Genomic DNA, 26102 nt, shown 5'->3' on the forward strand with positions numbered 1-26102 from the left:
GTTTATTTCATTTTTTTTTTTTAGTCTGTTTTGTATGATGGAAGAAGTGATAAAACGTTTGTATGCTGAGGGAAATTCGTCCAGAAGAGAGGAGAGGGAGATCGATAACACAGAGGAAAGCACAAGGGCTCTCTGGACTGCCTCCCTGGAGGCAGTGAGCGGGAATGGGTCCAGGCGCCAGGGGAGGGGCCGTCTTCAGGCCGGTGCTCAGCCGTTTATCCACAGGATGGAGGGAAGGCGGCGCCTGAGCACAGATGCAGGTGGGCGCTGATGAGTCTGGGGAAGTTCTCTTCCAATTGCTCCAATTTTCTCTAGGAAGTAGGAATCAAGATTCAGCTGAGAATAAGAACAGGGAAGGAAGTGTGGGGGCTTCGAGAGAGGAGGAGGTGTGAAATTAACGTCTGGAAGCGAGGGAGTGTAAATGGACTTGGGACGTATAGTAGCATTGCCTGGCAGTGCTGGGGGTTTACTGGAGACAAATGAGGAAGATTGTCTTTCTCCACCGTACTCAGCTGCATGGAGGCAGGCTTGGAGTAGGTGGACACTTGTTTTCAACGAGCTCTGGGCTTTTGCTGCGGCTAGTACGATAAACAGAAGGGCAAAGCACCTGAGGACTTTATGGGGCAAGAATAATGGCCCCTCAAAGATGTCCACCTTCTGATTTCTGGAATTTGAATATGTCAGGCTACATAGCAAAAGGAAATGAGAATTAAGGTTGCAGACGAATTAAAGCAGCTGATCAAGCCAGGTGTAGTAGTGCACACCTGTAGTCCCAGCTACTTGGGAGGCTGAGAGGAGGATTGCTTGAACCCAGCAGTTTGAGACCAGCCTGGGCAACATCATGAGACCTCATCTTTTTTTTTCTTTTCTTTTTTTTTTTTTAGGTAGAGTCTCGCTCTGTTGCCCAGGCTGGAGTGCTGTGGTGCGGTCTCTGCTGACTGCAACCTCCACCTCCTGGGTTCAAGCGATTCTCTTGCCTCAGCCTCCCAAGTAGCTGAGATCACAGGGACAATATGCTCACTCACAACCCCTGCCACCATGCCCAGCTAATTTTTTGTATTTTTTTTTTTTTAGTAGAGATGGGGTTTCACCATGTTGGCCAGGCTGGTCTCGAACTCCTGACCTCGTGATCTGGCTGCCTCAGACTCCCAAACTGCTGGGATTACAGGCGTGAGCCACCACGCCCAGCCAAGACACCCATCTTAAAATATTCTTTTTAAAGTAGCTAATCAGTTGACCACGAGATGGGGAGATTATCCTGCATTATCAGCATGGGCCCGGTATCATCACAGGAGTCCTCATAAGAAGAAGAAGAAGGCAGAAAAGAGAGAACCAGAAAGATGGCATGGTGAAAAAGATACCGCCGATGCTATGGAATTTGACTCTGAAGGTGGGAGAAAAAGCAATGAGCCCAGGAATACAGGTGGCCTCTAGAAAGTGAAAAAGACAAGGTAATTTATTCTTCCTAGAGCTTCCAGTAGGAACCCAGCCCTGCCAACAGCTTAATGTTAGCCCAGTGAAGCCCACTTCAGACTTCTGACCTCGAGAACTGTAAGTTAATAAATTTGTGTTGTTTTAAGCCATTAGGTTTGCAGTAATTTCTTAGATTTGCAGCAATTTAGGTTTGCAGTGATTTCTCAGAGCAGCAACAGAAAACAAATACGAAGATACACAAAGAAGTCATGGGATTTAAGCTGAGTAAGGAGGGAAATGAACTATGAGAAGGAAAATGTAGAAAGGTCAGTGAATTGGATGCCCAGGTAGAGAGGTCAAAGAATTGGAGATGGTGTACTAAAGTCTTGTACTGGGGGATGATGTTGTGAAGGGGCTGTGGTTGTTGATAATGGCATAGTCAAGAGTGTGACAATAGTGGTGGCTCACAGCTGGTATCCCAGCACTTTGGGAGGCCAAGGCAGGTGGATCACCTGAGGTCAGAAGTTCGAGACCTGCCTGGCCAACGTGGTGAAACCCTGCCTCTACTAAAAATACAAAAAATCAGCCAGGTGTGGTGGCGCATGCCTGTAATCCCAGCTACTCAGGAGGCTGAGGCAAGAGAATCACTTGAATCTGGGAGATGGAGGTGGCAGTGAGCCGAGATCACACCACTGCACTCCAGCCTGGGTGACAGAGAGAGATTCTGTCTCAAAAAAAAAAAAAAAGAAAGAAAGAAAAGAAAAGAAGGAAGGGAGGGAGGGAGGGAAGGAGGGAGGGAAGGAAAAACAACAGGAAGGGAGGGAGGAAGGAAAGGAGGAAGGGAGGGAGGAAGGGAGGGAGGGAGGGAGGAAGGGAGGGATAACCAGCGCCCCAGGCACGTGGGTGACCATGTTGGAGCTGATCCCTCAGCCCCAGCCAGCATCGTGAATGCAACCTCACAAGTGACCCCAATCCAGAACCACAAAGCTGAGCTACTCTTCAGTTCCTGACCCACTGGAACGATGAGATTAAATGATTCTTGTTGTTTCAAGCCACTACATGATGGGGTGATTTGCTCCACATAGACAAGTAATAGACCAGTTTCTTTTTTCTTAATAGGTAATACCTCTAAGTTTCAAATGAAGTGGCTTCCTCAGGCAGGTTGCTATTGGCTCCCCTGATTAAATTAGGGGCCCTTCTCACAGCGCTCTGTTCTTCTCACTGCATAATTAAATTATTATTTCATGATAATTTGCTTGGCTGGGCACGGTGGCTCATACCTGTAATCCTAGCAATTCGGGAGGTCGAGGCAGGTGGATTGCTTGAGGTCAGGAGTTTGAGACCTGCCTGACCAACACGGTGAAACCCCATCGCTACTAAAAATACAAAAATTAGCTGGGCATGGTGTCGTAAACCTGTAATCCTGCTACTCGGGAGGCTGAGGCACAAGAATCACTTGAACCCGGAGACAGAGGTTGCAGTGAGCTAAGATCACACCACTGCACTCCAGCCTGGGCAACAGAGTGAGAATCTGTCTCAAAAAATACAAAAATAAAAAATAATGTGTTTAATATATATATTCCCGTGATATGGACCCCACTCCCAAACAAGATTGTAAGCTCCAGGAGGGCAGGGACATTTCCCTTGCTCTCCTCTGTACCCACCTGCCTCACATGCCTGGCAGGTAAGTGTTCAGAATGACTGCTGGAGTGCATGAATAGCAACTGCACGTGGTTAGATTTGGGGCTCAAGTGGAAGGATTTGTGTTAATACTAGTTTCAGTACAAGATGTAGCCAATCTTGGCAGGGCACAGTGGCTTATGCCTATAATCCTAGCACTTTGGAAAGCCAAGGCAGGAGGATTGCTTGAGTCCAGGATTTGGAGACCAACCTGGGCAACATAATAGGACCCCATCTTTACAAAAAATAAAATCAGCCAGGTGTAGTGGCACAAGCCTGAGGTGGGAGATCACTTGAGCCCAGGAGTTTGAGGCTGCAGTGAGCAGAGATCAAGCCACCGGACTCCAGCCGGGGCAACAGAGCAAGACCTGTATCAAAAAAAAAAAAAAAAAAAAGATGTAGCCAACTCCTCTGGCCCTGTCTTCGATCCCATGTGCTCTGGCTCAGAGCCTGGTGAGCTGCAGGTGTCTGCTCTTATCGGCATTCCTGAGATCCAGCTGTATCCAAATACTGGCCTTTGTTTGGACTGTTCTGTTGTTTGTTATGCAAACATGATTTTGCTTTGAACTGGACTGTGATTTGATGGATGTGCCAAGAGCGTATCTCGTGGGTACAGGTGCACTGCAGGTAACACTGGCATCCATCGGCTTTGCTCACTGCTTGCATCCATGCCACTCAGTACCTGAGCATCTGATTGTAGACTAATGCCCTTCTGAGGGCTCCTTTACCATTAAAATCCTTCAGAACAAATAGTCACTTTTGTCACATTCCTCTTTTTCCTTATTCTCTTAATCACAAATACACATGCACAATTTTGCCAAAGATTCTGAGTATGCCATACAGATTTTAGTTATTGCTCTGCCACTTTTTAGCTGTGTGACCTTGGGCAAGTTATTGAACCTCTCTGAGCCTTAGTTCCCTCATCTGTCATATGAGGTTATAATAGTTCCTATCTTGCAAAAGTAACTATGAAGATTGGCTATGATAAAGGAAATGGGTTTTGCAAAATGCCTAACTAAGCTTTAAGCAAATATTGGTTTTGTTATTATTAGAAATGAATATAGCTTCAAAGTCAAACAAATTACATCTTCAAACAGGTCTGCAGCAGAATTTAGGATATCCATGAGAATCCTAGAGCAAATGTAGACTCATCTGAAAAACATGGATGCAGATTTAACACCAAAAGTCACTCGAGCTCACACACACACACGCGCGCACACACACACACACACCCCTACAAGAGATACATTCACATGGTCACAGTTCATTTCTATTCATCACTTACATAATCACTTACAACCACCTAGATATTAAGAAAATTGTGCTTCAAGAGCATTGAAAACCCTGCCAAAACCTCTCTAAATGAAACAGTTCCTAGCCTTCCAAAGAGGCACTGTACCAGTCTCTATCCACCTTTTTCAGAGAGGAAAGGCAAGCAGCTCAAGGTCACAAGATGAGTCACCATTGGAAGTGAGCATTTTTAAAAAGTGACGAAAGTGTATGTGCTGTCCTTTAAGAGTAACACTGACCTGCCATCGGTGAGGGGTTTGCTCTAAGCCAGGGCTGTCCAATCTTTTGGCTTCCCTGGGCCACACTGGAAGAAGAATTGTCTTGGGCCACACATAAAATACACCAACACTCATGATAGCTGATGAGCTAAAAAAAAATGTTTCAATGGCCAAAAAAACTCAAAATGTTTTAAGAACGTTTACAGATTGGTGCTGGGCCGCATGCATCGCCATCCTGGGCCACATGCGGCCTCGGGCCTTGGACAAGCTTGCTCTAAGCTGTTTTCTAGCAGTGGAGGTGGTAACAACAGAAGCGAGCTGGCAGAAGCAGGCCACGTTCAGCTACTCGACACACATCTTTTGAGCATCTCCTACGTTCCAGATGCTGTCCAGGCCACTGTGGAGTTGGCTGTGTTTAAGATGGATGCATTCTCTGCCCTCCATGTGTTAGGGTCTCAGGAGTGGAGAGAGATAGGCACCAAGTAAATGATTACACAAATAATTAACTGATTATAATTCTGATAGATGCTTCGAAGGGTTTATGTTGAGGTGCAGGACCCATGGAAGTCAGGAGGGGCCAGGAAACTATTTCCCTAGAGCAGTGACACTTAATCATCGGCTTGAAAGATGAACAGACTAGAAGAGAAGATGGGGAGAGGGAAGGATGGGGATTGGGGGAGCAGCATCTGGAAAGGACGTGAGACAACAAGGTACTCAGCGGTTAGAGAAACCGGAAGAGGCTAGCATAGCATGGCTTGGGCAGAGAGATGCTGTTGGAAAGGGGCGTCACAGGAAACGAGGGAGAGAGCAATCTTGCAGAGCTTTGGGGGCCAGTGACAGATTAGGACGGTATGTATCATCTCACAGTTCCTATGGGTTAGGAAGTCAGAAGCAACTTAGCTGCATGCCCTGGTTCAGTGTCTCTCAGGAGGCTGCAGTCTACATATGAGCTGGGGCTGCGGTCATCTGAAGGTTGGACTGGGGCTAGAGGGTCCACTTCCAAGATGCTCACCCACAAGGATGCTGACTTGGTGCTGGCTGTTGGCAGGAGGCCTCAGTTCCTTGCCCTGTGGACTTCTCCATAGGACTGCTTGAGTATCCTCATGACAGAGCCACTGGTTTCTGCCATAGGAAGTAATCCAAGAGAGAACAAAGCAGAAGTCACAGCATCCTTCATACCCTAGCCTCAGCAATCACATGGTGACAGTTCCACAATGTCTCACGCATTACTAAGCCCCATTCATTGTGGGAGGAGAATACACATAGGATGAACACTAGGAAGTAAGGGTCACTGGGTGCCATCTTGGAGTCTGGCTACAACAGGAACGTCTTCCATATCTCTATGTGCCCTCCACCCCAGTGTTTAGTGTTGAACTTAGCACCCAATTAAAATGATTCCTGGCCAAGTGTGCTGGCTCATGCCTGTAATCCCAGCACTTTGGGAGGCTGAGGTGGGAGGATTCCTTGAGCCTAGGAGTTTGAGACCAGCCTGGACAACATGGCAAGACCCTGTCTCCAAAAAATACACATAAAATGTTAGCCGGGTGTGATGGTGCATGCCTATAGTCCCAGGGACTCAGGAGGCTGAGGTGGGAGGAAATCTTTAGCTCAAGGAGGTCAAGACCGCAGTGAGCCGTGATCAAGCCACTGCACTCCAGCCTGGGTGACAGAGTGAGACCCTGTCTCCAAAAAGAAAAATTCTGGAGATGATTGATTGAATTTACAAACCACAAAGGACTATGGCAATTAATCCAACTTTCCCATTTATTTGTCAGAAAAAAATTGCTGAGTAAATATGCAAACAAGTATGAACAAATTTATCAATTGACATGCATTATTTGGGAAAAACACAAAGAGTGTTTTTCCTCTGCTCCTGCACCACTACAACAGCAAACATCAACACAGAAGACTTCTCTGACCAAGCGTGTGCAGGCTTTCCCCCATACACTCAGCAGCAGACACAAACTGGGTGTCCTGCAATTAAATTCCGACACTATCAGATCCCACAGGTAGATAGCATGGGATCCCACAGGTTGAGGGCTCAGTCCCCAAGAGAGCCCGCCTGCCCCCACTGCAGATCCCAGTTGTAATTCCAGGCCTCCAGAACTTCTGACCAGGATTCCCACAACCCACGCTTTGGGTTCGATTAATTTGCTGGCGCAACTCACAGAATTCAGGGAAACACTTAACATGTTTCCCTGAAACAAAGGATATTACAAGGGATACAGATGAAGAGATGCATAGAGTGAGGGGCATGGATGCATAGGGAAGGGGCACGAAGCTTCCACGCCTTTCCTGGATGCATCACCCTCCAAGAACCTCCATGTGTTCAGCTATCTGGAAGCTCCTGAACCCGGTCCTCTCAGGCTTTTTTGTTTTTTGTTTGTTTTTGTTGTTCTTTGAAATGGAGTCTTTCCCTGTCACCCAGGCTCGAGTGCAATGGCACGATCTCAGCTCATTGCAACCTCTGCCTCCTGGGTTCAAGCGATTCTCCTGCCTGAGTCTCCCAACTAGCTGGAACTACAGGAGCACACCACCATGCCCCGCTAATTTTTGTATTTTTAGTAGAGACAGAGTTTCACCATGTTGGCCAGGCTGGTCTTGGACTCCTGACCTCAAGTGATCTGCCTCTTGGGTTTTTATGTCAATGTTGTTGAAATGTGATTGGCCTCCAGGGTATGGGGTGGGACCCTCTCTGGAGCGGCAGTCTTTAGAAAAGTGGGTGGTAAGGCCAGGCGCAGTGGCTCATGCCTGTAATCCCAGCACTTTGGGAGGCTGAGGCGGGCAGATCACCTGAGGTCGGGAGCTCGATACCAGCCTGATCAACATGGAGAAACCCTGTCTCTATTAAAAACACAAAATTAGCCAGGCATGGTGGTGCATGCCTGTATTCCCAGCTACTGAGGAGGCTGAGGCAGGAGAATTGCTTGAACTTGGAAAGCGGAGGTTGCGGTGAGCCGAGATCGAGCCATTGCACTCCAGCCTGGGGAACAAGAGCGAAACTCCATCACAAAAAAATAAAAAAAGAAAAGTGGGTGGGAAAAGTAGAGTCCTGCCTTGAAGCAGGTGAAAGGAGGGTAGAAGGTCTTCAAGGTTCTGTTTCCTGAGGCCTAAAGCACCCAACATTATGACAAAAGACTGTAACAAGTGCTGTGGGAGTCATGAGGAACCGCGAGGACCTGAGGGAAAACCATCTATCCGAACACCACGACACGGAGGTACTTTTACGTTTCCAGGAACAAGTGTCAATGCAATCAGGTATTTATAGATACAATACATGAATCCTGAGCACAGTAGGAACTATCAGAAAACTACCAAGGAGAACCTTCTCATTAGACTCAGAAAACTGAGATGCATTCCCCATCCCTTCCCCAAGCCTCACTAAAACAGGAAGGAATGAAAGTGACCTAAGTACAAGAAACAAACGAGAGGTGGTGGTGACACTTTGGAGGATGAAAGACAAGGGGCAAAAGCTCAGCAGAGGGGAGAAGACTGCAACGCAGCAAAAGCCAGCCCAGCCGCGTCGTGCGGAGGAGCCAGGACACCCAGCAATTCCGAGCAGCAAACATTTCTGGTGATGAAGGTGTGGGCGGTGAGAAGAGAGGACCGGTTGAAAGCCTGCAGTGAGAGTCCCAGGTACCCTCCCGGATCCAGAGCAGCATGGAAACAGCTGCTTTGCCCTCCACATCAGCAGCTGCACCGAGCTGTGCTCTCAGGAGAGCTAGACTGAAATGAAGCCCCCAGGCACAGCCAAAGGTGAGGGAGCCATGAGCCTGAACACAGCATTTACTGATCAGTTCACTCCCAGTATGGGGAAGGCCAGACTGACGCACCCGCTTCATGAGGGCAGGAGACTCTAGGAATGCTCTCTGGAAACAGTGACCTTAACTCTCGGTTTCCTTACAGATGGCTGAGTTGTCACCAGATAATGACACTCACATATGGCAAACCCTGTCCTTCCCTCCCCTCCCTGGCCCTCATACATAAGGAGCTTCCAATCAGCTTTTGTGCCTCTCACCTTAGGACTGGACAACACTAATACAAAACATTACAGGAAAGCTGCAACGGTAAGAATCAGGCATTTACATTTTTAAACGATTTTTTTTTCTTTTGAGACACAGTCTCACTCTATTGCCCAGGCTGGAGTGCAGCGGTGCAATCTCCAGGTTGCAGGTTCACTGCAACCTCCGCCTCCCGGGTTCAAGTGATTCTCCTGCCTCAGCCTCCAGAGTAGCTGGGATCACAGGCACATGCCACCACACCAGGCTAATTTTTGTATTTTTCAGTAGAGACAGGGTTTTGCCATGCTGGCCAGGCTAGTCTTAAATTCCTGACCCAGGTGATCTGCCCGCCACGGCCTCTCAAAGTGCTGGGATTACAGGTGTGAGCCACTGTGCCTGGTCTAACTATTTTTTTTTTTTTGAGACGGAGTTTCGCTCTTGTTACCCAGGCTGGAGTGCAATGGCGCGATCTCGGCTCACCGCAACCTCCGCCTCCTGGGTTCAAGCAATTCTCCTGCCTCAGCCTCCTGAGTAGCTGGTATTACAGGCACGCGCCACCATGCCCAGCTAATTTTTTGTATTAGTAGAGACGGGGTTTCACCATGTTGATTAGGATGGTCTCGATCTCTTGACTTCATGATCCACCCGCCTCGGCCTCCCAAAGTGCTGGGATTACAGGCTTGAGCCACCGCACCCGGCAGTCTAACTATTTTTTTAAAAAACGAGAGAAACTCAGGAAGCAGATCAATACAGGAAACGGAAGAAGACTTGTAAAAACAACTGCAGGCTGGGTGCAGTGGCTCATGCCTGTAATCCCAGCACTTTGGGAGGCCAAGATAGGAGGATCACTTGAGCTTAGGAGTGGGAGGGCAATACAGCGAGACCCCGTTTCTACTAACAATTCAACAAAATTCGCTGGGCATGATGGCAGGACCTGTAGTCCCACCTACTCAGGAGGCTGAGGTCGGAGGATCACTTGAACCCGGGAGATCCAGGCTGCAGTGAGCTATGACCATGCCACGGCACTCCAGCCCGGGCAACAGAGCAAGACCCTGTCTCAAAAAAAAAAAAACCCAAAACAGAAAACAATTATCCCTGGAAAACTCTAAATATTCCACCGATAAGACTTATAGTACTAATACATTAATTCAGCATCCCAGGTGCAGGAGATCCTTCTGCCTCAGCCTCCATGCCCAGCTGTCAGTTGCATTTCTATACATTGACAGTGAATAATCTGAAAAGGAAATTAAGAAAACAATTCCATTTACAATAACATCAAAAGGAATAAAAAACTTCGGAATAAACTTCACCAACAAGGTGAAAGACTTGTACACTGGAAAACATAAAACATTGCTGAAAGAGGCTGGGCACGCAGATCATCTGAGGTCAGGAGTTTGAGACTAGCCTGGCCAACGTGGCAAAACCCCACCTCTACTAAAAATGCAAAATTAGCCAGGCGTGGTAGCAGGCAACTGTAATCCCAGTTACTCGGGAGGCTGAGGCAAAAGAATCACTTGAACCCGGGAGGCTAAGGTTGCAGTGAGCTGAGATCACACCACCACACTCCAGCCTGGGTGACAGAACAAGACTCCGTATCAAAAAGAAATAAAAAAGGAAAATATTTACAAATCATACATTTCATATGGGATTAACATCCAGAATATATAAAGAACTCAACAACAACACAAATAACCCAATTTCGAAATGGGCAAAGGACGTGAATAGACATTTCTCCAATAAGATGGATATACAATAGCCAACAAGAATATGAAAAGATGCTCAACATCACTAATCACTAGGGAAGTGCAAATCAGAAACCACCACGAGACGCCACCTCACACCCATCGGACAACTACTTAAGCAGAAAGCGGGTGGGGATATGGAGCAACTTGGTCCTTTGTGCACTGTTGGTGGGAGGTCAAATGCTGCAGCTGCTATGGAAAACTGTAGAATGGGTCCTCAAAAAAATTAAGAATAGAATTACCATATGATCTGGCAATTCTACTTCTGAATATATATCCAAAACAATTAAAAGCAGGGTCTCAAAAAGATTTTTTTTTTTTTTTTTGAGATGGAGTTTCACTCTTGTTGCCCAGGCTAGAGTGCAATGGCACAATCTCGGCTCACTGCAACCTCCGCCCCCTCGGGTTCAAGCAATTCTCCTGCCTCAGTCCCAAGTAGCTGGGTTTACAGGCATGCACCACCACACCCAGCTAATTTTTTTTCATATTTTTAGTAAAGACGGGGTTTCACCATGTTGGCGAGGCTGGTCTCAAACTCCAGACCTCAGGTGATCTTCCTGCTTCAGCCTCCCAAAGTGCTGGGACTACAGGCATGAGCCACCGCCCCACCTCAAAAAGGTATTTACACACACATGTTCATAGCAGCATTATTCACAATAGCCAAAAGGTTGAAGCAACCCAAGTGTCCATCAACAGATAAATGGATCAACAAAATGTGATATACACATGCAATGGACTATTATTCAGCCATAAAAAGAAAGGAAGGAAATTCTGATATATGTGAAGACATTATGCTAAGTGAAATAAGCCAGTCACAAAAAGACCAAAACCGCATGACCCCTTTACATGAGGCATCTGGAGTAGCCAAATCCATAGAAATGAAAAGTAGAAGGGTAGTTGCCAGGGGCTGGGGAGAGCTGGAAATGAGTTGTTGTTCAGTGGGTATAAAGTTTCAGTTTTGAAAAGTGAAAAAGTTTTAGAGATTGGTTGTTCAATAATACAAATAGACTTAATACTGTACTGTACACTTAAAAACAGTTAAGATGGTAAGCTTTTTATGTCTATTTTACCACAATTGAAAGATAAAAAAATTTCAAAAACCAACTGCAATTAACATTCTTAAAGACACAAGAGATAATGTTACATACATGAAACAAGAATAAGATGCTAGAGAAAAAAATCAAGAAATTGCTCGTAGAAGTGAAAATCTGTGAGGAGAGGGATTTTTAAAAATCTAATAGAAAAGTTGGATGATAAAGTTGAAGTAATGTCCCAGAAAACAGAACAAACATTTTTTTAAATGGTAAATTGCAAAGAACACTTTGAAAAATTAGAGATGGAACTAAAATAGATCTGAAAATAAAACAAAAAACAAAAACAGAGAAAATTGAATGGAGGAAACCAGCACACAGAAATTTCCCCAAAATTGATTTTCAAATTAAAAGAGATCAATTTCCAAAACAAAAAGCCCACCAAGTGCCCACAGAAAATGCACATCATTGTGAAACTTCAGACCTCTGGAAGATCCTGAAAACTTCCAGAGGGAAAAATCAAGTCATACGCACAGGATAGGGTATCCGATTCTCATCTGACTTTTCGACAGCAACCATGGATCACGTCTTCAAAAATCTGAGGGAAATTTATCTCCAATGTAGAATACGGCTTAGATCCGTGTCCCCGACCAAATCTCATGTGGAACTGTAATCCCCAGTGTTGGAAGTAGGGCCTGGTGGGAGGTGATTGGCTCACGGGGGCAGCTTTCCCCTTAGTGCTGTGTCACAACAGTGAATCCTTGTGAGATCTGGTTGTTTAAAAGTGTATATCACCTCCCCTCCCTCTCTTTTCCCTACTGCTCCATGTGACACCTGGCCCTCCCTTCACGTCTGCCATGATTCTAAGTTTCCTGAGGCCTCCCCAGAAGTAGAAGCTACTGTGCATCCTGTATAGCCTGCAGAAGCAAGTCAATTAAACCTTTTATCAATTACCCAGTCTCGGGTATTTTTTAATTGCAGTGAGAATGAACTAACACAGACACCAAGGCAAACTATCAATCAAAGCTAGTAGAATACATGCTCTGTCAAAACAAGAAAATAAACAACAAAAAGCAAGGGATCCAGAAAGCAGGATCCAACATAGGAAAGAGGCAAAGGCAACTCCCAGGATAGAATAGCTGCACAGGTCTCTGCACTCCAGATGGGAGCCCAGAGAGGATGCCTCCCAGAGGGATGTCTGTAAGAAACACAAAGAACTGGAAAAATCACCTGGTGTATTCAACCAGGTTAAGAGGAGTTTCACCATTCCTTTGGAGAAGTGGAGGATAAATTAGTGACAGGTACACAAGGAAGTTATTTTCTTTAAAAAAAAAAAAATGAGGCAATTACTAACTTCTGAAAAAAACAAAAGAGTTGTCCAATAAGGGAAGTAAGGAAAATCATGGCACACTTTAAGGCTCAGCTCTGAACAACATTTACATAGTTATAACAGTTAAACCTTGAATACTGTTGCAACAGAAACGACAAAATGTTCAACTCAACTAGGAGGGAGGGAGGAGGAAAAACATGTGTGACGGGGGTGGATAAAAGGACCACAATCCTCATCTTCTGTCACAGGGAGACAATAGATAAGATTTAACAACTGAAATGTCTGAATTAGGAGGGTCAGCGATATGGAGGCATATGACAGAAATGCCATCTAAAATGTAAAGAAGAGCCAGGTGCAGTGGTTCATGCCTGTAATCCCAGCAGTTTGAGAGGCTGAGGTGGGTGGAACACTTGAGGTAGGAGTTTGAGACCAGCCTAGCCAACATGGTGAAGCCTCATATCTACTAAAAATACAGTAGTCCCAGCTACTTGGGAGGCTGAGGCAGGAGTATTGCTTGAACCCGGGAGGCAGAGGTTGCAGCGAGCTGAGATGGTGCCACTGCACTTCAGCCTGGCTGACAGGGCCAGACTCCGTCTCAAAAAAAATAAAATAAAATATGTAGAAGAGTGATTGTCTTTGGAAGTGGTAATTGAGACTAAAAAAGGGTGGGGTAAGGGATTGATTTCTTTTAAATTATAAGCTTGCTATAAGCCAGGTATTTGACTTTTTAAATTAATATTAGTATAAATATGGTAAAAAAAAGTTTGAAAAAAGAGAAAAGTTCCAACTGCCCACCAATCTATGAAGTAGTGACAACCTGATGCCAGACTGGGAGTCCCTACCAAGGAAAGGAATGAAGAGAAAGCTTAACAGAGAGGACAGCCCTAGTCCCATTCATGATGAGTTCGGCCTCCATGCCTGGGACCAGGCCAGCTTTTTGAGACATCTAAATAGAAAGGATGGTGGAAGCCCAGAGGGCAACTGAGCCCTCTATACCAGGGGTCTCCAACCCCTGGGCCACCGACCCATACCAATCGTGGCCTGTTAGGCACTGGGATACACAGCAGGAGGTGAGTGGCAGGCAAACGAACATTACTGCCTGAGCTTCACCTCCAGCAGCAGCTTTAGATTCTCATAGGCGCGCGAACCCTATTGTGAACTGGGCATGCAAGGGACCTAGGCTGTGTGCTCCTTATGAGAATCTAGCTAATGCCTGATGGCCGGGTGTGGCGGCTCATGCCTGTAATCCCAGCACTTTGGGAGGCTGGACCCAAAGTGGGTAGACCACCTGAGGTCAGGAGTTTGAGACCAGCCTAGTCAACATGGTGAAACCCCGCCTCTACTAAAAATACAGAATTAGCTGGGCGTGGTGACATGCGCCTATAATCCCGGCTACTTGAGAGGCTGAGGCACAAGGTTGCAGTGAGCTGAGATTGCACCTACACTCCAGTCTGGGTGATAGAGCAAGACTCCATCTCATAAACAAACAAACAAAAAAAGAATTGAATTAATGCCTGATGATCTGAGGTAGAACAGTTTCATCCCAAAACCATCCCCCTCCCCTCCATGGAAAATTGTCTACATAAAACCGGTCCCTGGTACCAAAAATGTTGGGGATTGCTCTATAGAAAAAAGGTTAGAGGAAGTCCAGAAAGCCCAAGACCAAGCTTGCTTTGAGGTCAAGGGATTGTAACATTAAAACAGACTATTGGGCTTGCTGTGATCTCACAGTCCAAAGTGACTCCCTTCCCATCCCCTGAGAATTTTTCCAAAGAACAATGGGAATAGAAGTCACACCACCAGGATTAAGGAAAGTGGGGCAGGCTCAGGAGAGAGTAGAGACCATCAGTGTGCGGCACACGCGTACCTGTCAGCACACGCGTACCTGTAGCCACTTGATCTCTAGCCCGCTGGTAGGCAGGAGGCTTAGGGTTGCCAGATACATGCAATACTTGGGACATACTTGGACTTTACAAATTTGCTGTTTCTGGCCAGGTGTATGGCTCGTGCCTGTAATCCCAGCACTGGGAGGCTGAGACAGGTGGATCACTTGAGACCAGGAGTTCAAGACCAGCCTGACCAACATGGTGAAACCTTGTCTCTACTAAACATACAAAAGTTAGCTGGGCATGGTTCCCAGCTACTTGGGTGGCTGAGGCATAAGAATAGCTTGAGCCCAGGAAAAGGAGGTTGAAGTGAGCCGAGATTGCGCCGCTGCAGTCCAGCCTGGTGACAAAGTAAGACGCTGTCTCAAAAAAGTAGTTGTTTCTCTGAAACACATTTAATTACATGTCCTGTGTCTTTATGTGTTAACTCTAGCAAGCCTAAGGGTCTGGCTACACCTTCCTTCCATCAACAGCTGGAGTTCAGCCAGGCACGGTGGTTCATGCCTATAATCCTAGCACTGTAAAAGGCTGAGGCAGGAGGATTGCTTGAGTCCAGGAGTTCAAGATCAGCCTGGGAAACATACAGAGAACATGTTTCTAGAGAAAATTTTTTTTTTCTTTGTTTTTGGGTTTTTTTTGTTTTGTTTTGTTTTGTTTTGTTTTTTGAGACGGAGTTTCGCTCGTTACCCAGGCTGGAGTGGTGCAATGGCGCAATCTCGGCTCACCGCAACCTCCGCCTTCTGGGTTCAGGCAATTCTCCTGCCTCAGCCTCCTGAGTAGCTGGGATTACAGGCACGCGCCACCATGCCCAGCTAATTTTTTGTATTAGTAGAGACGGGGTTTCACCATGTTGACCAGGATGGTCTCGATCTCTTGACCTCGTGATCCACCCACCTCGGCCTCCCAAAGTGCTGGGATTACAGGCTTGAGCCACCGCGCCCGGCCTGTTTTTGTTTTTGAGATGGAGTTTCGCTCTTGTTACCCAGGCTGGAGTGCAATGGCACGATCTCAGCTCACCGCAACCTCCGCCTCCTGGGTTCAGGCAATTCTCCTGCCTCAGCCTCCTGAGTAGCTGGGATTACAGACACGCGCCACCGTGCCCAGCTAATTTTTTGTATTTTTAGTAGAGACGGGGTTTCACCGTGTTGACCAGGATGGTCTCGCTCTCTTGACCTTGTGATCCACCCGCCTTGGCCTCCCAAAGTGCTGCGATTTACAGGCATGAGCCACCGCGCCCAGCCCGAGAAAAATTTTTAAAAATTAGCCAGCCGTGGTGGTGCATGCCTGTGGTCCCAGCTACTCAAGAGGTTGAGATGGGAAGATCGCTTCGGCCTGGGAGGTCGAGCTGCAGTGAGCCGTGATCTCTGCACTCCAGCCTGGGAGACAGAGCAATACCTTGTCTCAAAAAAGAAAAAAAGCTTGGAGTTTTCTCAGTCTTGCAGGCTGAGACTTTACCTCTGACCACTCCCACCGGCTCACTGCAGTGGGGAGAGGGAACCCCCAGTGGCAAGATCCAGAGAACGACCCTAGGAGGCTCAAGGCAGGACATGGCAGAATTTTACAGTGAACTGACTTTTGGGTCAAAACCACATGAAGTCCTTTCTATAAAGGGATTTGGTTGAGTTAATGTCTCCATTTCCATTGGCCCAGGAGGCAAATCTGGTGCCATGAAAAGCACTGCAATGATCGCTGGCTTCTCAGAACCTGTCCTATCCCCCTGGGAAATGAGGCCACACCTGCAGGGTGGGAACAGTAGGAGACTTCCTTTCATGTCCTTCTCCTGTGAATTTTTACCACAAGTACTTATTCCTTTTATAATCAGCAAAAGGTGATAAAGATATTTCCATGTTAAAAAGAACCTCGGCTACAGCAGAGGCACCCTCCAAGGCAAAGATACTACCTATCCCAGTCACTTCCTGGTCTTTATTTGCATATTATTTTCTTGCTGTGGTTTGTTATTTTATTTTTATTCCCCTCGGGGATTCTAACCCCAGCTACTCATTGCTCCTTCCCCCTGGAAGGCTGTTGCTGGCCGAGATAGCACGTGCTGCCTTCACAAATCTTCCCACTGCTCCCACTCTCGGAGGTCATGGGGTTTGGCTTGGCCCAGCCCAAGCTCTCAATTCAGCTCCAGCCCAGACCTGGGTTCACTCCTGACCTGGATACCGCCCCAGATGACCTGTTCAGAAGCCAAGGAAAGAGCTTGAGTGTTGGCTCTGTGAGAGGCCAAGGCAGCAAGACTCCTGGCCCCATACAGAGCAGTCTTGGAGTTCTAGGGAGCTTGTGGCTTAACCAATCTTGAAAGAGGGAACTGTGTCCCCACACCGAGGGACAACTGTCTTTCATACGCCAGAACTTCATCCCCAGTAGGAGCTCCCCACTTCTCATTAGGAGGTCCCAGGCGAGGATGGAGGGTTAGGGGCAACCCCTGGGTCACCCAGGCCTGAGTGGAGCCCTAGTTTTACCTCCTACCAGCCTTAAGACCTTGGACCCTGGGCTTGTCCCAAGGGTTTAATGAGATAATGAATGTAAAACCCCTGGGAACTCATAGGAGTTCACAAATAGGAGTTTATTTAATCTGCACAAACCCCAGAGGCTGCCCTTTGGCCAGAAGGAGCTTTTCACCTGCAATTACCATAGACCCTGTTCTGAAAGTTTCCCCCACCCTCAAAGAGTACCCTCCCTGCTTCAGGTCAGGCGAGGGGCACTGCCAGCCACTGGAGCGGTGGCCAGGTCTCTCAGCTCAGGCCCAGCGGTCTGGCCCACGACCTTGGAGGAAAGCTTCACCAAGCGACAGTACTCTTCCACTGCACTGCCTCGGCCACCTCGGCTGGCTTTGTGCTGTGCAGACCAGGCAAAGTGCGCCAGGCCGGCCCCTTCAGGAACCCACCCTGATTCCCACTCCCAGGGATGCGGGTAAGGACATGCTGTGGGTGAGGGGCAGCAGGAATCCTGGGGTGGAAGGTGGCGGGGGAGGTTCCCGAATGCGCCAAGGGGAGCTTGGAGACCGGTAGAGAGGCCAAATAAATTAGCATGGACAAAGCCCTCCGGTATATTTCAGGGGATACCTAGTACTTAACAGCCCTCTCTACCCTCACCCCTCCGCTAATGATTAAACCCGTTCCACCGCGCCTGTGCAGGGTCCCGGGCAGCGCGAGCCTGCGCGGGGGGAGGGGAGAAGAGGGCAAGGGGAGGGGACAAGAGAGCTAGCGGTCCCGCCCGGTGATGTAGGCAGCCCGGGGAGGTGGAGCCGCGACGCCTGAAAGAGTCCCCACCGCAGCCGCGCTCTCGGTCGGCCCCACCAAGCAGCAGCCAGCGGCTCCGGCGACCCAAATTGCGGCGGCAGGGACTGTGGAAATCCCACCATTTGGGCTTGGGTTGGGGGTGTCCAGCCCACCCCACCGCCAGCCTCGGCCCCTCCTCCCTTCCCAGACGGCTGGAGCCACTCCCGGGAAAAGCTGTCCCCAGCCACTCGGCTGCCGGCCCGGCTGGGCACCCGGCATCTGCGAAGCTAGCCCTGCCTGGCACTGGGTATCTCCGGACACCGACTGTCTCCGGCGCTGCCCGGCTTCTCGCGACTCCGAGGCGGTGGACTTCTGCGCGCCTTCCCTCCCTCGGCCTCCCGACAGGAGGCAGGTGAGTTCCCCGCGACCCCAGCCTCTTTGGCCGCCACCGCGATGCTGCCCTGGAGACGTAACAAATTCGTGCTGGTGGAGGACGAGGCCAAGTGCAAGGCGAAGAGCCTGAGTCCGGGGCTCGCCTACACGTCGCTGCTCTCCAGCTTCCTGCGCTCCTGCCCGGACCTGCTGCCCGACTGGCCGCTGGAGCGCCTGGGCCGCGTGTTCCGCAGCCGGCGCCAGAAAGTGGAGCTGAACAAGGAGGACCCGACCTACACCGTGTGGTACCTGGGCAACGCCGTCACCCTGCACGCCAAGGGCGACGGCTGCACCGACGACGCCGTGGGCAAGATCTGGGCTCGCTGCGGGCCGGGCGGGGGCACCAAGATGAAGCTGACGCTGGGGCCGCACGGCATCCGCATGCAGCCCTGCGAGCGCGGTGCCAGCGGGGGTTCGGGGGGTCGCAGGCCGGCGCACGCCTACCTGCTGCCGCGCATCACCTACTGCACGGCGGACGGGCGCCACCCGCGCGTCTTCGCCTGGGTCTACCGCCACCAGGCGCGCCACAAGGCCGTGGTGCTGCGCTGCCACGCTGTGCTGCTGGCGCGGGCGCACAAGGCGCGCGCCCTGGCCCGCCTGCTCCGCCAGACCGCGCTGGCAGCCTTCAGCGACTTCAAGCGCCTGCAGCGCCAGAGCGACGCGCGCCACGTGCGCCAGCAGCACCTCCGCGCGGGGGGCGCCGCCGCCTCGGTACCCCGCGCCCCGCTGCGCCGCCTGCTCAACGCCAAGTGCGCCTACCGGCCGCCGCCGAGCGAGCGCAGCCGCGGGGCGCCGCGCCTCAGCAGCATCCAGGAGGAGGACGAGGAGGAGGAGGAGGAGGAGGAGGACGCGGAGGAGCGCGAGGGAGGAGCCCCCCAGCGCGAGAGGCCGGAGGTGCTCAGCCTGGCCCGGGAGCTGAGGACGTGCAGCCTGCGGGGCGCCCCGCCGCCTCCGCCGCCCGCGCAGCCCTGCCGCTGGAAGGCCGGCCCCAGGGAGCGGGCGGGCCAGGCGCGCTGAGAGCGGAGAAACAGGACTCGCGGCCTCAGGCCCAGCCCGCCAGACTCACAGCCTCCGACCCCGGCCCTGCCCGCTTCGGCTGCCCTGGCCCCCGGCCCGTGTCTCCCCTGTGGTCTCCGTGTTGTCCGCCCCGCCGCCTCATTTTGGCTCAGGGTGATGATGCCTGGTATGCCCTTGATTATTGCGGGTGTTCCTCTCTCCCCACACCCGTAGTGCCCGGGCCTGCCATTGTGGACCCGCCCCCTACGCTTTACACCAAGTCTCTTTGCCCACAGACCTCATTCCCTCCCAAAACATCCTCTCAAGAGAAGGGAGGATAAGTTTCCAGAAATCCAGGAGGGTGGGTTTGGATCCTGGCCAGGGTGGCGGCAACGACCCTGCCCTTGGTCCCCCTAGCCTTCTTCCCTGTGGGAAAAAAAAATGACCCTGGAGAGGCATTCTTGTAGGGGAAGAAACTAGCGGCCGGGGAGCGTTGAGGCCGGGCCGGTGGTGGGCAGAGTCCGCTGCCATATACGCAGGAAGGAATTCGCAGGCCCAAGCCCCGCCTCTCTACCCCTTGGAGGACTCCTGGGACTTGACTGCTCTGCCTCTGGAGAACACTGGGACGGTCCCATCGACGTTCAAACAACAGGTTAGGCCAGGTAACAGCCATGCACCAGGCCTCTGCCCAGGCCTCTGCCCTGGCACCCACCATGGGATTCTTCACCCGCCCCATCTCTCTGCAGATGGATGTATGTGGTCCCCTCCTAGGTGCCCCTCAACCAGGTCCAAGATGGGGCTTCAAAGGAGGTAAGGAGAACCTTTGGCAGGTGCTTGGGGACACTGACTACCTAGAAAGTAGACACAGCAGAGCTGCTCCCAAATCGAGGCTCCTCAGAGCAGGTGGGTCCTGACAGCAGCGGATTCTCCCAGCAGGATGAGGAAGGAGGGTGTGTTAACCCAACCAAGGGAGTGGACCCCCACCCCAGGTGTCTCCGCAAGGCCACAAAAAGCCCAAAGATCTATGTGTCACTGATCATTGTAAATAAAGTGGACCTGCTTTTTCAGCCCTGTCACTACTCCTGTGTTGTGTTTAATGCCAGGCCTGCTGGGGGTGACAAAAGTGATTGAGGGTCAGATAAGCCACAGGTGAGCCCATATAGCTCTCCCCAGTTACGATCAGAACCCTGAAAATAGCTCTTCTGAGCAGCCAGAGCCTACCCCAGGATTAGGATGGGGGCTGGGGACTGCTGCCAGGAAGCTGTTCCTTAATATCGGAGGAGGAGGCAGTAACTTATGCCTTGTCTGAAAATCACATGTGCCAGGCTCCCTGGAGGGTCGTCGGCTGTGTGTCTCAGCCTCCCAGGATGTCTGTACGCCTGGGCACTCAGACGCAGATGTCTGGGACATTTGGCAGGGAGGGCGGGGGGCTTCTCACAAGCCATGTATTAGTATCTCTGAGAAGGTTCACGTGTATGTCAAAGCGTGTGGTATATAGACTGTGTGTGTGCCCTCAGGATCAGAGCAGAGCAGGTTGTAAGAGAATGGGGTGGGCAGCTCAATTTTCTTTCAGAGGCTCTGGAGAAATCTGTCCAGACCCTGTGACAGCATGAGTCTTCAGCTGGATATCTTCTTTATTCCTGTGCTGAACTGGGCACTGATCCCAGAGTTACCCAGAACCCAAACGAGTGGCCTCTGCCATTGCCAGTAATCAGAATAGTTCTGTTTCCTGCAACTGCCAGGAAATAGGACAGCACTGCCATCTCACCCTGCAGAACCCAGGCATCTCACCCTGCAGAACCCAGGTGGGGTCAGGGCTTTGGAGGGAAAAGCTAGGGCTGACTCCATATATCGGGAGTAACAAGAACTCACTGGGCAAGGCTTCCTGCGTGTTCTTTGCCTCCCTCTTACACATTGCCAGGACCTTTGTTGGTGTTTCTCCCCACTTGCAGAAAAAAAGGAAGGAAGTGGGAAGATGTGAGACCTATGAGTGGACGATGGGCTGCAGGGCAGCCTCTGGTGTGGCTGAGACAACCCCAGACCTGTCTAGAAACAAGATCACAGCACGCCCTCTTCAATCAGACTCATGCAGCGGATAGTTTCAAACCGCTAGGCACTGGGAGGTGCAGGAGGCCCTCTCTTGTTCTTACATTTGCAATAAGATGCATGTAATTAAAGGAGCAGTTACTGTATAATAATTCACAGGTCAGGCACACAGTGCCTCATGCTTGTAATTCCAGCACTCTGGGAGGCTGAGGCAGGAGGATTGCTTGAGCCAGGAATTTGAGGCTGCAGTGAGCTATCAACATGCCACTGCACTCCAGCCTAGGTGATGGAGGAAGACCCTGTCTCTAAAAGAATAATAATAATGACTTACAGGCCTGCTTCCAGCTCCCAGCCTCAGCCCCTGCTCTTCTATTGTTCATTGGAAGCCTCTCAACACACAAACACACACACACACACACACACACACACAGCCTCTCACCTTCCCTCACTCACACTATGATCTCTAGACCTGGAATTAGAAGGCCCGGGTGAGAGGACTCCTCTCTGAGCCTCCTGTTAAACAAAGGTGAAATGGGGATATCTCCTCTTACAACCTCACCGGCTAGTTGTAAATATTAAGTAGAATCATGTCTGTGAAAACGCTTCAGTAAATAATAGAATGTCCAGCACGTGTGAAGAACAACCTCTCCAACTTCTGTCTCCCTGGTGAGAGTGGCTGCAAGTTTTGCTGACCACATCTCCGTTCTCAAGGTGTATGATGGACTGAGGGTCAGGTGAGCCCGTGTGGCTCCCACTGTGGCTGGGCTGCAGAGTTGGAGGTATGGGACTGCTGCAGCCACCAGGCTCTGGTGGCATTACTACCCAGAGGAGACGAAGCATCTCCTGGGCACCCACACCTGCCTTTGTCTATGCTTTTAGTCAACATTCTCCCTGATCTTAGGTACAAGATAGCAAAATGAACCCTGAATCAGAGGTCAGATGGTTCAGCCCCTGTGTCTCTCCTCCCAGTGTCCATTTCCTACCTGGAAAATGAAAACGGAGTGGAGCGACCCACTGGTTTTCAAACCACATTCCTCCTGACCTAGATGTCTCAGGGTGCCCCAGGAGCTGCTGCGGGGAGTGATGGGGAAATGGAGTAGGGAGACCCTCCCGCTTCGCTTTTTTTTGTTGTTGTTTTTTTGAGACGGAGTTTTGCTCTTGTTGCCCAGGCTGGAGTACAATGGCGCGATCTCAGATCACCACAACCTCCGCTCCCAGGTTCAAGTGATTCTCCTGCCTCAGCCTCCTGAGTAGCTGGGATTATAGGCATGCACCACCACACCTGGTTAATTTTGTATTTTTAGTAGAGACAGGGTTTCTCCATGTTGGTCAGGCTGATCTCGAACTCTCGACCTCAGGTGATCCGCCCGCCTGGGCCTCCGAAAGTGCGCCTGGCCTTCCCCTCGCTTTAACTAGAGCAGTATGTGTTACCTGTTTGGGGGTCCTGCGATTCCATTTGAATAATGGGATGTACAGACTTCTGAAGCAATTGAAATCACTGAGCTCTCTAAACCTTCCCTTCCAGCCCTGAGGCTGTACGGCCTGTTGGGCTGACTGGGTGTGAGAAGTATTATGGGAGGAGGTCAGAGATTCTCAGAGGCAGTGGCAACAGAGGGCTTTTCAAGAATCACAGGCAGCCAAGGACGATGCAGAAATGTGTCCCCGGGGAGACCAGCAACTCGGGGTCAAGACTCTTCCTGGACCTTTGGGACCTATCTCCATCTCTTCAGCTCCCACTCCATCACTCCAACAAGGCTGGACTGTGACCAATGTGACATGTGACACAGTACATAGCTCACAGAATAAAGTCAGTCGGCCCAGCCACCAGTGCCATCCTGGCCCCCATTGGTCTGCTTCCACCCTGCAACCCTGCCACTCAGAACTGCTCCCTGCTCCCTAGACCACCACGTGTTCTACCTCAGGACACTCTTCTCCTTCCCTGGAATGCCCTTCCCTTTCGCTACACATTTTCTTTTCTTCCTTTTTTCTTTTTTTTGAGATGGGGTCCCTCTCTGTCGCCCAGGCTGGAGTGCAGTGGCGTGATCTCGGCTCACTGTAACCTCCGCCTACCGGGTTCAAGCAATTCTCTGTCTTAGCCCCAAGTAGCTGGGATTACAGGCATCTGCCATCGTGCCTCGCTGATTTTTGAATTTTTAGTAGAGATGGGATTTCACCATGTTGGCCAGGCTTGTCTTGAACTCTTGACTTCGTGATCCACCTGCCTCGGCTTCCCAAAGTGCTGGGATTACAGGCATGAGCCACCATGCCCAACCTGGCGACACATTTTAAAATCCTACCCTTTCTTCAAGGCCCAGCACAAATTTCACCTCTTTGAAACTTGTGTTAATGTATGCCCCTTCTCCACTCCTGCCGAATCTGGATGAGATCTCTCCTCTCAACCTCACACAGGCCTTGGTCTGTGCTTTCTCTTGGTCCTCTTCATGTTTACCTTGGACTACTCTTTATTATTATTATTATTTGAGACAGAATTTCTCTCTTGTTACCCAGGCTGGAATGCAATGGTGTGATATCGGCTCACCGCAACTTCTGCCTCGAGTTAAGCAATTCTCCTGCCTCGGCCTCCCGAAGTGCTGGGATTACAGGCGTGAGCCACCGCGCCCGGTCTAGACTACTCTTTTTATATGAGTGCCTCATCGTTCATACTGATCCACCTTCATTTCCTCACCTCCTTCAGTACCTTGTCCAAGAGTCAGTGCTCAGTAATGATGTGTTGAATGAATACATGAATGAATGAGACAGATGGAAGAGCCATCATAGGACAGGAAACCAAGTGGGTGGAGAAGCATTTCCTCTGCCAAGCTTCTGCCTGGAGATACTGAAGGAGAACTGTCCTCACATGGCCTGTTCAGACGGACAGCTATTCGTGGGGGAGAAGATCAGCAGCCGAAGAAATAAGGCCAGAGGAGGAAACTGAAGCCTCTGTCCCTTGGGTCCGCTCCGCATTCTAAAGTCTCAGGACTGGGCCCTCTGACTCTCTGGGCTCATCCAGGGCACTCAAAATTGTAACAGCAGCTCCTGGCAGTGGGCAGCCATCCTCCAGACACACTGGCTGGGATTTGCAGACTTGGAAAGGGTGTTGAGAGGACCATCAGGACAGGTGCAGTTTATAATGTAGCACAAGCAGTCAAACCTGGGCTTTGGCATCAGAGAGACCTGAATGCCAGCCCCAGCACTGCCACCTGATGGCTGGATAACTTTGGGTAGGCTTTTGGAGCCTTGGTTTTCCAACCTTGAAAATACAGTGCCAGGCACGGTGGCTCACACCTGTAACCCCAGCACTTTGGGAAGCCGAGGTGGGCAGATCACCTGAGGTCAGGAGTTCAAGACTAGCCTGGCCAACATGGTGAAACCCTGTCTCTACTAAAAATACAAAAATTAGCCAGGCATGGTGGCGGGCACCTGTAATCCCAGCTCCACCGGGAAGCTGAAGCAGGAGAATCATTTGAACCCAGGAGGCAGAGGTTGCAGTGAACTGAGATGGAGCCACTGCACTCCAGCCTGGGCAACAAGAGTGAAATTCCATCCAAAAAAAAAAAAAGAAGGAAAGAAGGAGGGAGGGAGGGAGGGAGGAAGGGAGGAAGGGAAAGAAAGAAGGAAGGAAGAAAGGAAGGAAAGAGAGAGAGAGAAAGAGAGAAAGAAAATAGGGATAGGTGAGTTTATTTATTTATTTATTTATTTTTGAGAGAGGATCTCTCTCTGTTGCCCAGGCTGGACTGCAGTGGTGCGACCTCAGTTTACTACAACCTCTGCCTCCTGAGCTCAAGCCATCCTCCCACCTCAGCCTCCCGAGTAGCTGGGACCACAGGTGCATGCTGCCACCTTGCCTGGCTAGTTTTTTATGTTTTGTTTTTTATTTTTGTATTTTTTGTAGAGACAGGGTTTCACCATGTTGCCCAGACTAGTCTCGAGGTCTTGGGCTCAGCAGTCCACCCACCTCAGCCTCCCAAAGTGCACCTAGCCTCTTTTTTTAACACTATGAAATAATTGGGGTTTTATTTTGTTTTGTTTTGTTTTGTGTTTTGTTTTGAGACAAGGTCTCAGGCTGGAGTGCAGTGGCAGGATCATGGCTCATTTGCAGCCTCGCCCTCCCGGACCAAAGCAATTCTCCCACCTCAGCCTCCCAAGTAGCTGGAACTACAGGCATGTACCCCCAAGCCAGCCAATTTTTTAATTGAGTCTTTATTGTATACAGTTGTTGGGGGAATGATGTAAGGTATTACATTTGGATAATTTATTTAGCACAGTGCCAGATACACACAGCAAGTGATGGCTACCGCTATTCTGTTTATTATTATTTTACCTGGAATTCTCCTAACAGCTCTAGGATAAGGAGTTCAGCTGGCCGCTGAGACACGAAATATGTTGTTTGTTTATGCCCCAGATGGTTACCCACCTAAAGTCTCATTCATCTCTAAACCAGTAGATTGCCTTATTAACAATTTCTCTCTCATCGTTCAACCTACATAAGCCTGGGTGCTTCGCCACCAGCTCAGTGGATACAGTATCTTATACTTCCTGTATATCCTTTTTGCCTTAGCACCCAGCACAAGGCCAGGCACACAGTACACACTCAGAGGTGAGGAAATGAATGACTGCATGAAGGATTCACTGCTGCCGACAGCAATGTTGGCACACAACCTTCCCTGCCAAGTTCTTCCAATGGCTGGGATGCCACGTCTTTGTGATAAATGGGTCTGCTTCCCCTCCTGGTCCCTGTTTGCCTTGAACTTCAGGTGAAGAAGAGAATGCTGTTGGCTGAAGGGAAGAACATCAGAAAAGCATCGGATGACTG

At 49.9% G+C, this 26102-nt stretch overlaps 1 protein-coding gene across 1 annotated transcript; it reads left to right on the forward strand.

The window, feature by feature from the left end:
* The first annotated feature begins 17881 nt into the window (after positions 1 to 17881).
* On the forward strand, positions 17882 to 20310 carry FAM43B (family with sequence similarity 43 member B). The gene has a single exon (XM_064363737.1). It carries the CDS (start codon positions 18269 to 18271, stop codon positions 19262 to 19264), a length of 996 nt encoding a protein of 331 aa, XP_064219807.1. The 5' UTR covers positions 17882 to 18268; the 3' UTR covers positions 19265 to 20310.
* The last annotated feature ends 5792 nt before the right edge of the window (positions 20311 to 26102 follow it).

Source organism: Aotus nancymaae, unplaced genomic scaffold (genome assembly GCF_030222135.1).
Source record: "Aotus nancymaae isolate 86718 unplaced genomic scaffold, 86718_ANA_hifiasm-v0.15.2.pri h1tg000053l, whole genome shotgun sequence".
Classification (NCBI taxonomy): Eukaryota; Metazoa; Chordata; class Mammalia; order Primates; family Aotidae; genus Aotus; species Aotus nancymaae.

Bases quoted from the DNA above. Each gene is read 5' to 3' on its own strand.
- FAM43B (XM_064363737.1), top strand. From the start codon at position 18,269: ATGCTGCCCTGGAGACGTAACAAATTCGTGCTGGTGGAGGACGAGGCC.